We start from the raw sequence: 14133 nt of genomic DNA, 5'->3' as shown, positions 1-14133 counted from the left end.
AGTACGTACTGTATACAGGTCCTCAGGAGCTTGACTCAGCGCTTTCCTGGTGCTGATAATCCCAGCATCTCGGTCAAGGAAGAAGTACTGTGCTCCGCTCGATGTGGCGTTAACTAGCTGGTACGTAACAACGTCCTGAAACACCAGCATAGATCCCATGAGCAACATAAGTAAATACTGTCAGTCTGTGAAATACAGTATTACTGGCTCCAAATGTATACATAACATCAAATGCCTATTGAGAGGGGAATAGCAATAGACTTACCCCTGCATCTTGGTCGACTGCAGTGACTTGGATGATGCTAGTACCAATGACGACATCTTCGGACACCTGTGTTTCATATGTTGCGGATGGGAGGAAGCTGGGGCCGTTTTCGTTACGATTAACAACGATGGTCACGTCACTGGTAGCTCTGGCTGTGGGATACGCAGTGTCAAAGGCGACCACTCTCAGCTGAAAGAGCAAAGCCCAGTTGTTATTTAGAGGAAAGATTATGTTGTCATTTTGTTCTGTGAGCAGTTGAATGGGATGGCCAGACGAGGGACCAGCGTGGGCAACTACTTACAGTGTATGACGTGAACAAAAGGCCATCTGTCAAAAGACTACGTATGATCCTGATGTTGCCACTGGTCGCCTCAACATTGAAGAAGGATGTCGCTGGGTAAACGCCTATGGCTTCATACTGAATAGACCCTTTCATGTCGTTGTCCCGAGCACCGACAGCAACAATGGTGGAATTGACCTCCCGGGTTTCAGGAACACTGATAGCATAGGGCCCTCCGAGAAAGAACGGTGCACTGTTGTCCCGTGTCACAGAAATCAGAACTAGGGCAGTAGCAGTTTGTTCGGGAATTCTCTGATCTGAGGCTTTCACTGTAAGCTGAAACGTACAATATTTGTTTGAGTATCAGCGAGACAATATTCGGTTAATAATAGTTATGGTATATCAGGAATAGATTGTTAGATTGTGATAGGTGTTAATGCAGGCAGAACTCACCGAGTATCTCCTGGCTGTGGAAGCTGACAGGAGTTTCCTAAGCGAGATGAGGCCATTGTCAGGGTTGATGTAGAAGAGATTCTCATCAATTGATAAGGACATGAGAGAGTATCGGAGTAAATCCTGCAAAAGCACAATAGGTATGGTGTAAATATGTTTTCAAAGCAAAAAGGTGAAGTATGTATATTGTTCATTATTTCTGTATGATGTTTTCATAGCTCACCCCGTCCGAGTCCACAGCGGTGGCATTGATGAGGCTGTCGCCAAGAGGGTAGGTCTCCGACACAGTCGCCTCATAAGGATCTTGGAGGAAGCGAGGTCCACTTGGATTCCTCAATACATTGACCGTTACGTCAGCTGTGGTCTTCCTCTGGGGATGTTTGTCATCGTAAGCCAATACCTGGAACTGCACAAACGAGTGACAATAATTAATAGCAAATAACAGAACGATGTACACGAATATGTTTACGATTTGGAAACTGAAAACTGGAAAGTGCATCAGCCTAAATGTGCATGCAGCTCAGGTGTGTTTACTCACCGCGATTTGAAGTCTGCTATCGAGGAGTAGACTTGATCTGAGAGTTATTGCCCCTGATGCAGGATTGACCTCAAAATAGGCACTGCCAGGAAGCACCTGCTCGTACACAATCTGGCCAATCAGATCTTGATCTATGGCTGAGACATTCAGTAGCGTTGTCTGAGTGCTCGGTTCTGTGGCCTCTGGAATAACTATCTGATATGGAAGATTTTGGAAAACTGGGGAGAACTGATTCCTGATAATGCCGATTTCTGCTGAGGAGTTGGCACATTGTCTTGGAATACCATTATCACAGGCTCTTAGGAGTATCTGCAAGGATAACATAATATGTTATGTTTCATATTCAAAATTATTTATGTGTTTGTTAACGAAGAAGTATATGTTAAATATAATGTGTCGATGATAAACACATCTTGGGTACATGTAATATTCTTACCAGAACTTGGCTTATGTCGTTGTTGAGGACAGACTCCCTGAGACTTATTATACCAGTTTGGCGTTCAATGTAGAATAAGGGACTTGTCAGACCAAAAGGAACCGAGGTTTGACTGAGGATTTCATAGGTCACAATATCCTGCGATAAAAGCAGAAACAGAATTTATTCAAAGAAATCACAAAAGAAACATATGAAAAAAAGATTAAATACAACGATAATTAGGACTGTATTCTAAACTTATGATAACCTACATCCACATCCCTGTCACTGGCTGTAACGTTGAGAACACTGGTGCCCGCCATCATTGTCTCCGAGATGGTCTGAATGTAAGCGGGCTGCAGCCACTGCGGTCTGTTCGGGTTCCTCACCACGTTGATGGCCACTGTAGCGGTTGCTCGTACCATGGGTCGGATTGTATCATATGCAATTATCCGGGCCTGTAAAGCGAAATCATATGTAATAGTATCGCTTGTATGTGTGACGTCGTAAAAATATGAACAATGCGCCGTTCATGTTCACCAGCATATCATAACGTTCAGCTAAAAGAAAATCCATGTGAAACAATATGCATCATTAAATTCACACGTACCACATATTTAGCCGCCCTGAGGTTGTCACTCTTTAAGTTGTCAGTTGTGACAATCAGCCCAGTCTGTATGTCCACGCTGAAGAAACTCTGAGTGGGATAATCTCCAATGAGTTCGTAGTTGATGGCACCGAGAAGATCAGCATCCTGAGCAGTTACGCTGAAGACACTACTGCCCACAGGTATGGCTTCGTTCACGATGCTGCTATAATCTTGTGTGTTTACAAAGAATGGAGCAGCCTGGTCTCTGATGACGGTGATGAGAGCGAGGACGGGTGTTTTCTGTTCAGGGTTGCCTTGATCGCGAGCGATGATCGACATCTGATACCAGAACAATATGTACATAGAACAATTCACTGAACTGTGTGGATAAAACATTTAGAGTCTAAGTATGTGAATCTTTAACTTGTTAACAAAATAATACCAATCCCTAAAATAACATTCCCAATAACATGTCTATCATTTGACTTTTGCAAGGGTAAAAGATACATGTTACACACCCTATAATCAGATCTGGACGAGGATGTGAGCGGTTCCCGGATGCTGATGAGCCCGGTGTCACTGGACAGGAAGAAGTACTGGATTGTATCATTGTCACCGGTTGCCTCGTAGATGACACGGTCCTGTGAACAAACCAGTATAAATGTCAATGAAATGAAATCAATGGTAGATGCTGAAAAGAACTGACATTCATATTTATAGAAAATATCATAGCACTGGCGCAGAACGTACCTCGTCAGCGTCGGTCGCGGAAATCTGTAGTATGCCGACACCGACACCAGCAGTTTCGTTGATGGTTACACGGTAGAGCGACTGGGTGAACTGAGGAGGGTGGATGTTACGGGATACCCTGATGTCAACTGTTGCGGTGGCGACCTCGGTCGGGTAGGCGGTGTCGATAACTGTTAATCTCAGCTGAAACATACATTGTGAATATGTCACTGGAAGGACAGTACATCTCGTTTTATTGATTTCAATACGTGTAATGATATCATAGTGAGGTATATGTCCATTTGTTCATACTTACGATGTAATTGAAATTGGCATTGTCTGTCCTGAGGTTGTTCTTCAGAGTGATGACGCCGCTGGTGGAGTTGATGCCGAAGTAGAAGGGACCAATAGTGTCGCCGATCATTCTGTACTCTAGTTCTTCCTGGAAACATATGTTCAGTTCATCTTCATTATGTAGTTCATTTTCACGGGAATATCACTTCTGGTGCTATGTTATCCAGTTCTTATTCCTCCTTCCAACACTGTAAACATAACTGTAAACAATGTTCACTGTTATTTACACTCACCACAAGATCTCTGTCAAATGCAGATGGTCTGAAGACGACAGTGCCTACAGGGGCGGTCTCCTCAAGGCTGGTAATGTACGGCGTCCGTTGGAACACGGGCAAGAACTGGTCCCTCTGGACGTTGATGACGACGACAGCGAACGACTCTTTTTCATTGTCTCTTTGATCACGTGCGCGGACCAACACCTAGGATAATAAATGACCAGATTGGTAAGGAAAACACACAAGCTTTACGTGTTTATTGTCACGAACGGGTTGAATCAGAAGAGCCAGATAAGAACCAAGAAATGAGTCCAAAACTTACCGTGAATCTGGCAGTGTCGAGCTTGTCGTCTGTTAGAGGTTTACGAAGGTAGATGACGCCTGACTGTTCCAGGATGTAGAAATATTCTAGAGCCAGAAGACTGTTGGAAGCACTAGCGCTGTTGTCAAGTTCCAGGTTATATCGCAGAACGTCCTATAAATGAAGTCGAGAACATTTTGACTGACGTATCTTTGACATCCACAATGTGCCATTCAATTTGTAAAGACCTAATTATTGAGTTGTCAAATGATCTTGGATACAATGAAATGAAATAGTTACCCCGTCAGGATCGCTGGCCATAACTTGTTGCACGACAGATCCAAGATTCTGGTGTTCTGGAATAGTTATCTCATAGCGGCTGCTTGTGAAGATGGGAGGGCTGGGGTTCCTCAGAACCTCGATACTCAGAAGGGCAGTTGCAGTCTTTCCAGGGGAGGCGCTGTCAACCGCAGCCACACGCAGCTGCACGAACAGAAATCATTGTCCATTCAAGAGCAGAATTCTCTACGTTTTCAGAAACGAAATGATTTAAAATAACGTCACATATGCGTGTATCTAGTAAAACACCCCTGAATAGAAAAACAACACTTACAGCATAATTGGATGCGACATCATCTCTGATGTTGTTGCGGACGGTGACGATACCATTTGTATTGTTAACGTTGAAGTAATAAGGAGCTTGCAGGTCTCCGGTAGCCGAGTACACAATGGTGCCCTTGATGTCGGAGTCGATGGCGGAGACTCTGTAGATTGATGTACCTATAGTTGTCGTCTCCAAGACAACCGTGTCATAAGGCAGTTGGACAAACTGGGGAGGTGACTCATCGCGGATGATGTTGACAATGACGTTGGCTGTTGATGTTCTTTCTGGATTGGACTGGTCACTCGCGATAACGTTAAACTGGACAAAGGTAAATGGAAATCAATGGATGGTCAGAGAGCAAGTGAATTCTGCTGTAATCGTCACTGCTTTTCACAATCCAAAGTTAACAGAAATAGGTGTTAATGGTATTTTGTATTGGATCAGTTTACTTACTCTGAACTGGCGATCACTGACAGATAATAGGTTCTTTCTCAGTGAAATGTACCCCGAGTCTTCGTTCAGGTAGAAGAATTCGTTGTCAATAGTATCGCCCTTCAGACTATACCGGATGACGTCCTACAAGAAAATTAACAGCATGAAAACAGGATTGAATCTCAAAACTTCTAACACTAAGTTTAATACATATGCGATCAAGCAAAATGTACAAAACGAAAGATGATCTTACGTTGTCCAAGTCAGTAGCGTTGATATCCACGATAAGCGCTCCAAGAGATGTGTTTTCGTCTATCTGCCGTTCATACACTTGAGGGTTGAATGTCGGACCATTCGGGTTCCTGTCCACAAAGATGGTGGCTGTCGCGGTTGCCTTATTGCTGGGATACACCGTGTCGAAAGCAACCATTGATACCTGCAATATAGACATTACGATAACTTTAATACCAAGTTCGAAATGGAATCCGAATGTCAAACATATGTGCATACGATTTATAATTTACAGTCACTTGTGCAAAAATGTAACACCTTGTACTTACATAGTACGTGTTTGTCAGAAGGCTGTCGAATGCAAGTGATCGCTTGATCGTAATGTCACCAAAAACAGCGTCAATCTGGAAGAAACTTGGTGCAGGGTAGTTGCCGAGGATTTCATAGCGGAGTGTTCCCTGCAAGTCCTGGTCGGCGGCGGTCGCCCTGATGACAGTCATGTTGACGGGGGAGAGACGCTGGACAGTGGCCCGGTAGGGGACCCGGGTGAACCCGGGAGCATGGTCGTCCCTCTTAATGGTTACGATCACTAAACAGTTGCCGAATCTCTCGGGGACACCTTGGTCACGTGCTCGTATTGTGAGCTGAAAAATATATTATTTTGACGTACAAATAATGTGACCTAAGAATAACTGATCTGAATAGTTTGGAATGCGTTTTCTTTGTTTTTGTTAGTTGAAGTCGCATGTGGATGTGGTCTCACCGTATCAGAGGACTGGGATCCTTCTGTGAGAAGCTTCTTCAATGAGAGAACTCCGGTATCGGGATTCACGTAATAGAATTCTAAGGCTCGAGTATCGCCGGTGATCTCATATTTGACAATATTCTGAAATCGTAAAAGATGATAAGAATGAAAATTAAAGAAAAAAACACTAGTAGTTCGATATGAATTCATAATCAATGGACGTAATAAATAAACAATAAATTGAAGCTAGACTTACCCCATCACTGTCACTTGCAGAGACCTGTGTTATGTTGGTGCCAAGTTCGTATGCGTCTGGAATGGTCACCTCGTAGGTGTTGGTGGTGAAGATGGGGGAGTTGATGTTGCGAAGGACGGCAATACCGATCTCAGCTGTATCCCTAGCATCGGGGTAGACAGAGTCGTACACGACAACAGTGAGCTGCAACAGCAAGGGCGACATTAGCAAGGAGTAAATAGGTTACCGAATAAATGGCTGTTGTTCATATTTTGATAATCTGTAGGAGACTCTAGAAACAACTTACTTTGTAGTTTGTTCCTCTATCAAACAGCAGCGCTTCTCTGTCATGGACGACAACCATGCCGGTATTAGAGTTGATCTGGAAGAAGGCTGGAGCTACGCCCTCCCCTGTGATCTCGTACATGAGGGAACCCTGAAATTCATGGAAGGTTTATTATGTTATTATGCTAGGACTGGAACACAGGCATTGTGCTTATATGGCCGGATACATTTTCTTTAAAGTAATATTTAAGTTGGACCTACCTGTAAATCACCATCAAAGGCGGACACTTGGTAGACGGTGGAACCATTTACAGTGGTCTCTTGGACTGCTGTCGTGTAGGGATCGTCAACAAATTGTGGTCGTTGCTGATCACGTTCGATGACAATCGTGACGTTGCACCGTGAAGTTCTCTCTGGTGCGCGTTGATCACCAGCCTGAATTTGGAACTGGAAGAGAAAAGCCTTATTTAAACATTGTAAATATTGGAAACTTTCAGAAAGGATTTTCTGTTCTTGATGTGGGACTTTTAATAGGATACATGGGAAGAAAGTTACCTGGAAGCCCTGCATGGTTATCTCACGGAGTGAGATTTTGGTTGAGAGTTGTCCGGTTCTAGGGTTGAGGTAGAAGTACATTCCGGCAGAGGTGGTGTCAAGCATTCGGTAGTCTACCACATCCTGGAATATTTAATATTTGGTCAGAATAAAAATTTGTAACCAAATAGGATATAAGAGGTAAAATATCCAAGATATTATATAACATTCCGGATTTTATGTTTTTATACAAACGTTGAAATTTGAACCATTCTCACCCCATCCAGGTCGGCTGCTGTTACTGTAAGAACCACGGTGCCAATGACAGTGGTATCTCGGATACTGGTCACATAACTATTGTCTGTGAAAACAGGACCGTTCTCATTCCGTGTTACGGTGATGTTAACCACGGCTGTGGCGGTCTGTACACTGATGTCCAGTGTTGCGGTAGCCTCGATCTGGAGCTGGTAAAACGTCAGGCGAGCAGGGTCAAGTCTCAGATCACTGCGTACGGAAATAGCGCCAATCTGGGGACTGACGTCGAAGAAGGTCGGTGCGGGCGAGATTCCTAGCACGCGATATGATGCAATCTGAAATGAGAGAAAGATAGTAAGAAAGAATGACGGTTGCGCTAATACATCAACTGATATGACTTGTTTGAGTCAACGTTGTTTCAGTAAAGTGTAATATTGTAGGTGTACATACCCCTGGCTGAGCGAGAGCAACCAAGATGGTTTTGTTGACCTCCGTATTTTCACTGATGACCATTCGGTAGTAGGGAAGGGTGAAGGCCAGACTACCAGTCTCTCGAAGAACTGTCACTTCAACGTATGTAACGGCACTCCTGCTGGGTGAACCACCATCAGTCGCAGTCGTCCGGATCTGAGGGAGACATTTTGAGGGAAATATAAGTATAAGCATAAAATATATGATGCTGAAATCGAACCACCATTTGACATGTTAGGATAAGTATGACTGTAACAACCCGTACTCACCCTGAAGAGATTGACGTTGATATTTTCCACAGGTTTCAGTAAAGTAATTTCTCCTGTGTTAGGATTGATGAAGAAGTACTCTGGTGCCACATCATCTCCTTCTATGGAGTATTGAATGGTGCTTTCTGGTGCCTGTAAAAACAGAGACAAAAGGTTCTACAAGTATGATACTCAAATGCAGATCACATCCAAATGACTTTGGGCATTTACTTCTGATAGTTATCGTTAAGGCAATGAGACGTACCGTGCTGTCGGCATCTGTTGCATTCACATCAGCAATGTTAGATCCCACGGTTACAGTTTCCTTGATTGAAGTCCTGATGAAGTCAACATTCGTGAACACAGGAGGGAACAGATTCCTCAAGACGTTGATGACAACAACCGACGTAGCAGTCCTGGAAGGAACGCCGCCATCGCGAACAAGAACACGGGCGATGTAACGAGTTTCTGTGTCTGTAGTCAGATCAGCACCATTTCTCAGTGTGATGAGACCACTACTTGAGTTGACAGTGAAAAACGATGTAGCAGAATCGTCGCCAATGAGTTCGAAGGAAAGAACATTGAAAGGTGCCTGAAAGAGAACCGACTTAGTTAAGATAAAACTTTTTTTTCTTATTGTCAAAGATTACAACAATAACAGAATTCAAAAACAGAATGAAGAACGTGTTTGTATTTGGTACAGTTTGGTAAATATACATGCATCTGTGTATCAGTTCTTTAGTATGTAGTTCGTACCACAGTGTCCCTGTCTGCAACAGTTGTTCTGTAGACGCTGCTCCCGCCAGGGTGGTTCTGGGTGACTGTGGTTGTGTAGGGCACCTCGAGGAACTCAGGGTTGTTCTGGTTTCTTCTGACGGTGATCGTCACGTCAACTGGCGTTGCGTTACGTTGGAGGGCGCCAAGGTCATGTGCTGTTGCCTGGAACTACAAAAGACATCAAAAGACATGTACTAATGATTCATTTCAAAACGAATTTGAATAGTGTCACAGAATAGATACTGATTACATTATAGTAGATAAAATAGTAACTAAAGGTCAATGCTTACAGTAAACACAACTGTGTTTTCCGTGTCGTCTGTGAGAGGGCGTCTGACGATGACGTCGCCAGTGACGGCTTCAATCATGAAGTACGTGCTATCAAGCGTGTCACCTAACATTCCATAACGTACGATCTGGTTTGGAGTCTGAAAAAAAAGAAATACGCATTGATACAGCCAATGTCAGATCTGCTGGAAACAATACTGGACAAAGTTACTGGTTGTCACTTAAAAAATCTGCAATAAATATTCGGTACATACTGTTGTGTCGAGGTCATTAGCAGAAACTCTAAGAACACGTGTTCCAACGGTGTGAGACTCCAGGATAACTTCTCCATACGACTTGCTTGTGAAGGTTGGTGGGAACAGGTTCCTCTCGACATTAACCAGCACCACCGTCACATCACTCAATCGAGGACTGCCGCCATCTTGGACACGCACTCGAATCTGGTACTGATCTGTGAGATCCGAGGAGATTGACTGGGACAAGCTGATCACACCCGATGATGGGTTTATGACGAAGTAGGTTGGTGCAGAGTCGTCACCGATGATGTCATATGTCAGAGTGTTGTATGGAGGAGTGAGGTCGGCATCTGTTGCTAACACGGTGATGACTTGGGAGCCTGTCACGACATTCTGGCTGACGTTCTGTGTGTAAGGTTCCATGGTGAAGACGGGTGGGTTGACGTTCCTGATGACGTTGACGATCAATTTGGCAGGAGTACTGGACAGAGCTGGAGAACCCTGGTCAGTCGCTACGAGGGACAGCTGTGGACAGAGAGGGTCAGTGTTATCCACTATCTGCTGATTCGTATCAGAATATAACTATATTATATCAGACGTAATTTTGACAAAGTAATATTGCATGAATTGACACAATGTTAACAAGAAGAAAATATTGGGAATTAATATGAGTTAACAATACATCAACCCGGATATGTCAGTCCCTACCTCGTAACTGTCCCTGGTTGTTCCAATGAGAGAAGTCCTCAAATACACGTTGCCGTTGACGTCATCGACGAAAAATATGTCCCGATGGTCTGATGTTGGTGCGAGACTGTATGTCACAACATTGTTTGGAATCTGAAGACAGAGCATGCATAAGAACTTAAAATACTCTCATGTGTCATACAAACAATATCGTATCCAGAAGATAAGAATGTTTTACATGAAAATGAAACACAAGAAAACTGTTATCCTTACATTTGTGTCTCGATCATCGGCAAACACTTGAGTGGTGGGGCTGAGGATATTGTGTGTCTCTAAGATGGTTGTACTGAAGTTATCGCTGGAGACCCATGTGGGTGAGTGTTCGTTACGCCGTATGTGGATAGTGAGGACCTCATATCTCTCGCAGGAAGGAGATCCGCCATCCCGAGCGCGCACTCGTAGCCTGTACATGGTCGTGGTGTCGGAGACCACATTGGGCAGTGCACTGACTGCACCGCTCAAAGTGTTGATGTTGAAGTACACAGGTGCATTGTCGTCGCCGATAATGTCATAAATGAGAGTGCTGAATCGCCCAGGTGGATCTTTGTCAACAGCGGTGATGTTATACAAACTGTTGCCAAAGTTTACAGACGTTGGAATGGTGATGTTTGCTGGAAGGTTGATGAAGAGGGGACAGTTGTTGTTACGGAGGACGTTGATCCTCACAGTAGCAACCTGGGTGCTTTGTTGTGTTGGAGTACCACGATCTGTTGCTCTCACTGTCATCTGATGAATATAGGAAACCAGAATATAACTAAACGTAAAATAATACAGTAACGTGTACAGCGAAATATTGTAAAGTGAAATACATATCTAAATCAACAAAGTTAGAAACGGTCGTTTATATGTTTATTTACCGTATAGATTGTAGCGTCGGTGTCATCCAGAGTGAGAGATCGTTGAGCAGAGATGGTTCCATCGACGTTGTCGATACTGAAGTAAGTAAGAGCCTGCTGTGTTCCTGTGGCCTCATACCGCACGCTGTTGTAGGGACTCTGTAGCATGAGAATCTTGTGAAAGTAACATCATAATTACACGAGTGATTACTAGCATGCAAAATGTAAGTTATGTATGAGTTTCTTGCAAAGCGTTAATCACATACCTTGGTGTCTCTGTCAGTAGCATTCACCCTAATGATGGACGTGCCCAGGGACTGGGTCTCGTATATGTCGGCCTCGTAGTTGAGAGGGTTAAACCGAGGCGCGAACAAGTTTCTGGTCACTTGGACATTGAACGTGGCCGTGGCGGTCCGTGAAGGCGTCCCTTGGTCAGCGGCCATTACTCGGATCTAAAACATACAATGGCAATGTGAATATATAGGATATTTCCTTTTCCGTGAAGGGTTTGTAAAACAGGAAATCTACAGAATATTTAAAAATATTTCTATGAACACCTACCCGGTATGAAGTCTCAGTATCAGGAAGTATGGACTGAGCGAGAGTGATTTGCCCAGACACGTCGTCGATGGTGAAGAATGTGGTTGCTGAGTCGTCACCGATGATGCTGTGACTGACGACATTGAAGGGAGACACGGTGTCACGGTCCAGTGTTGTGACGTTATACACAACAGATCCACTTGGTTCCGTCTCGGGAAGGAATGTCGTGTACTGAGTGTTGAGGAACTCGGGAGTGAAGCTGTTTCGGTTGACAATCACTGTCACATTGGCCACCGAGCTGCTCAAGCGTGGTATTCCGAGATCATATGCCCGTATGTACATCTGTGAACACCAGTGTGATAATTCATGGTATTGTGGCTAGCTTTTAATGCTGACAGTATTGTGACCAGTTGATTAAGTTTAGTTTTGTGCCGCTTTTAGCAAAGTTCCGGCAATATCAGGGCGGGGGACACCAGAAATGAACTTCACACATTGCACCCTTGAGGGGACCTGAACCCGAGCCTTCGGTATCGTAAGCTTCCCAACCACCTCATCACCATATAAAATATTTAATGAAAATGTTTACCTGTTAAAAGAAAGAATGCAGATGATAAAATGATTGTGTGATTTATATTATTTGTACGTACCTTGAGGACAACAGCCGTGCATGGACTGTAGAGAAGAGCTCGACGGAGAACCAACTGTCCAGTGATCTCATTGACTAGGAAACATTCCTCGTTGCCTGAATTTGCCACTGCCTCGTAACGAACGATGTTGCTCGGTGCAAGACTATCAGCGTCAGTAGCATTGACGGTGAGGATGACGCTGCCAAGAGGCAGAGTCTCGTCGACTGTGGTCGAGTATTGAGTGTTGATGAAGACTGGCGCACGGAAGTTCCTTGTGATTGTCAAGAAGCACACAGTAGTATTGAACTTGAAGGGCACGCCGTGGTCACGAGCTTGTATACGGAGTTGGTACTTATCAACATTCTCCTGAGACAGAGATCTGCTGACCGACACAACACCGGACGAAGGGTTGATGTTGAAATAAACGGGTGAAGAGTCGTCTCCGATGATGTCGTAAGTGATACGGCCAAATGGAGTATTCTGGAAAACATATTAGTTCATAAAAATAGATAATAACGAAGACGTATTTGAAATATTCTTAATATCAATATGATGGTATAGTCATAATTGTTATATGAATTATTGTTGTTTTAACATACCGTCGAATCACTGTCGACGGCAGCGACTTGTGTCACACTGGTTCCTATAGCAACATTCTGGCTCAGATCACGATTGCAAGAATCGCCAACAAATACAGGAAGGTGGTCGTTTCTGACGACGTTGATAGTGACGAAGGCATTGTCTGCAGCAGTCAGGGGCCTGGGGGCGTTGTCCCGGACGGAAACGATGGCTACAAACTGCTTGGTGGAGATAAGTGTCAAGGCCTTCTTCACATAGATGGAACCGATGCTGGGGTCGATGGCAAAATACTCCTGAGCTTGATCGTTCCCGACCATGTTGAACGTGACGTCATTGTATGGAGTCTGAAGTAGACGAACATGTACTTGTCAGTGCAAGTAGCCTATAGTTTCTTTCCAGAAGACTTGAAGCAATGCTGGGCAGTTCATATTTGTTTCAATGCAGCGATGGCAAAAGAAACATGTTATAGGTTCATTTACCGAATGAGACTTATTTACTTACAGACACATCCAGATCAATAGCTGATAGTTGCAATATGGGAAGCCCCAAGTCATGAGTTTCATATATGCTGACACTGTAGTTCTGTGTGAGGAACCGAGGAACGTTCAGGTTGCGTTCAACGTTGATGAGAACTGTCGTCGTCGCTGTTAGCGAAGGAAAACCTCCATCTCTGGCCAGTACTCGAAGCTGTAGGAATATAACAGATCATTTTAGTATTATGGATGTCATGAAACTGCGCATTATTGTTATGATATGAATCATATACTTTTAAACATGTTGATTATGAAGTGGTAGATCACCTTGTACTCAGAAGCAGTGTCTGACTGTAAATCTTGGCTGTTGGTCGAAATCTCGCCACTTTGTCCACCAATTGTGAACATGTTCTGTGCATTGTCGTCGCCGATAACGGTGTAGTATACAGTATTGAAAGGAGCCTGGAACAAGATGAAAGGATCGAATGAAAACAAGGTATATTTCTGCTACATCTATGTTAGTGTATGTCATTGAGCATTTGAAAACCACATAAAATTGCAAAGGCATACCCTGAGGTCGTTATCACGTGTTGAGACAGTGAAGACACTGGATCCAGCAGGCGTGTTGAAGTTGATGGTGGCTTGGTACGGCTCCGACAGGAAGAAAGGAGGGTTCAGGTTCCTCTGGACGTTGATCCTGACATTAGCCAGAAGAGTTGACACCAAGAACGGAGTGCCAAGATCCCGTGCCAACACCTGGAACTGCAAGACAAGAAAATGGTGTAATAGTAGTAAAAAACGTAAGATGAACGGTCGTTGGACAGAGAGTTTGTGTGTTTTGTCCTTTAATAT

At 43.9% G+C, this 14133-nt stretch overlaps 1 protein-coding gene across 1 annotated transcript in view; it reads right to left on the bottom strand.

Annotated features, from left to right (window-relative positions):
* Positions 1-14133, bottom strand: part of LOC137284029 (uncharacterized) — a 47802-nt gene that overhangs the window by 16521 nt on the left and 17148 nt on the right. The window contains exons 48-88 of the mRNA XM_067815689.1: positions 13852-14043; positions 13609-13743; positions 13310-13495; positions 12829-13152; positions 12251-12709; positions 11625-11945; positions 11330-11515; positions 11085-11222; positions 10441-10953; positions 10189-10320; positions 9499-10005; positions 9247-9384; positions 8936-9124; positions 8445-8771; positions 8201-8332; positions 7911-8087; positions 7484-7795; positions 7227-7349; positions 6933-7118; positions 6694-6822; positions 6408-6590; positions 6170-6292; positions 5736-6050; positions 5429-5611; positions 5197-5319; positions 4753-5061; positions 4440-4622; positions 4161-4313; positions 3857-4042; positions 3586-3711; positions 3291-3473; positions 3059-3181; positions 2562-2879; positions 2224-2409; positions 1973-2110; positions 1537-1845; positions 1222-1404; positions 999-1121; positions 567-881; positions 266-454; positions 10-135 (exon numbers count right to left, since the gene is read on the bottom strand). Of these exons, the coding sequence (XP_067671790.1) occupies positions 10-135; positions 266-454; positions 567-881; positions 999-1121; positions 1222-1404; positions 1537-1845; positions 1973-2110; positions 2224-2409; positions 2562-2879; positions 3059-3181; positions 3291-3473; positions 3586-3711; positions 3857-4042; positions 4161-4313; positions 4440-4622; positions 4753-5061; positions 5197-5319; positions 5429-5611; positions 5736-6050; positions 6170-6292; positions 6408-6590; positions 6694-6822; positions 6933-7118; positions 7227-7349; positions 7484-7795; positions 7911-8087; positions 8201-8332; positions 8445-8771; positions 8936-9124; positions 9247-9384; positions 9499-10005; positions 10189-10320; positions 10441-10953; positions 11085-11222; positions 11330-11515; positions 11625-11945; positions 12251-12709; positions 12829-13152; positions 13310-13495; positions 13609-13743; positions 13852-14043 (8883 nt within the window). The remainder of the gene's footprint in view (positions 1-9; positions 136-265; positions 455-566; positions 882-998; positions 1122-1221; positions 1405-1536; positions 1846-1972; positions 2111-2223; positions 2410-2561; positions 2880-3058; positions 3182-3290; positions 3474-3585; positions 3712-3856; positions 4043-4160; positions 4314-4439; positions 4623-4752; positions 5062-5196; positions 5320-5428; positions 5612-5735; positions 6051-6169; positions 6293-6407; positions 6591-6693; positions 6823-6932; positions 7119-7226; positions 7350-7483; positions 7796-7910; positions 8088-8200; positions 8333-8444; positions 8772-8935; positions 9125-9246; positions 9385-9498; positions 10006-10188; positions 10321-10440; positions 10954-11084; positions 11223-11329; positions 11516-11624; positions 11946-12250; positions 12710-12828; positions 13153-13309; positions 13496-13608; positions 13744-13851; positions 14044-14133) is intronic.

This window comes from Haliotis asinina, chromosome 5 (genome assembly GCF_037392515.1).
Source record: "Haliotis asinina isolate JCU_RB_2024 chromosome 5, JCU_Hal_asi_v2, whole genome shotgun sequence".
NCBI classification, from domain to species: domain Eukaryota; kingdom Metazoa; phylum Mollusca; class Gastropoda; order Lepetellida; family Haliotidae; genus Haliotis; species Haliotis asinina.
The sequence above is the reverse complement of the archived record's forward strand: the minus strand, read 5'-3'. Positions and strand labels throughout refer to the sequence as shown.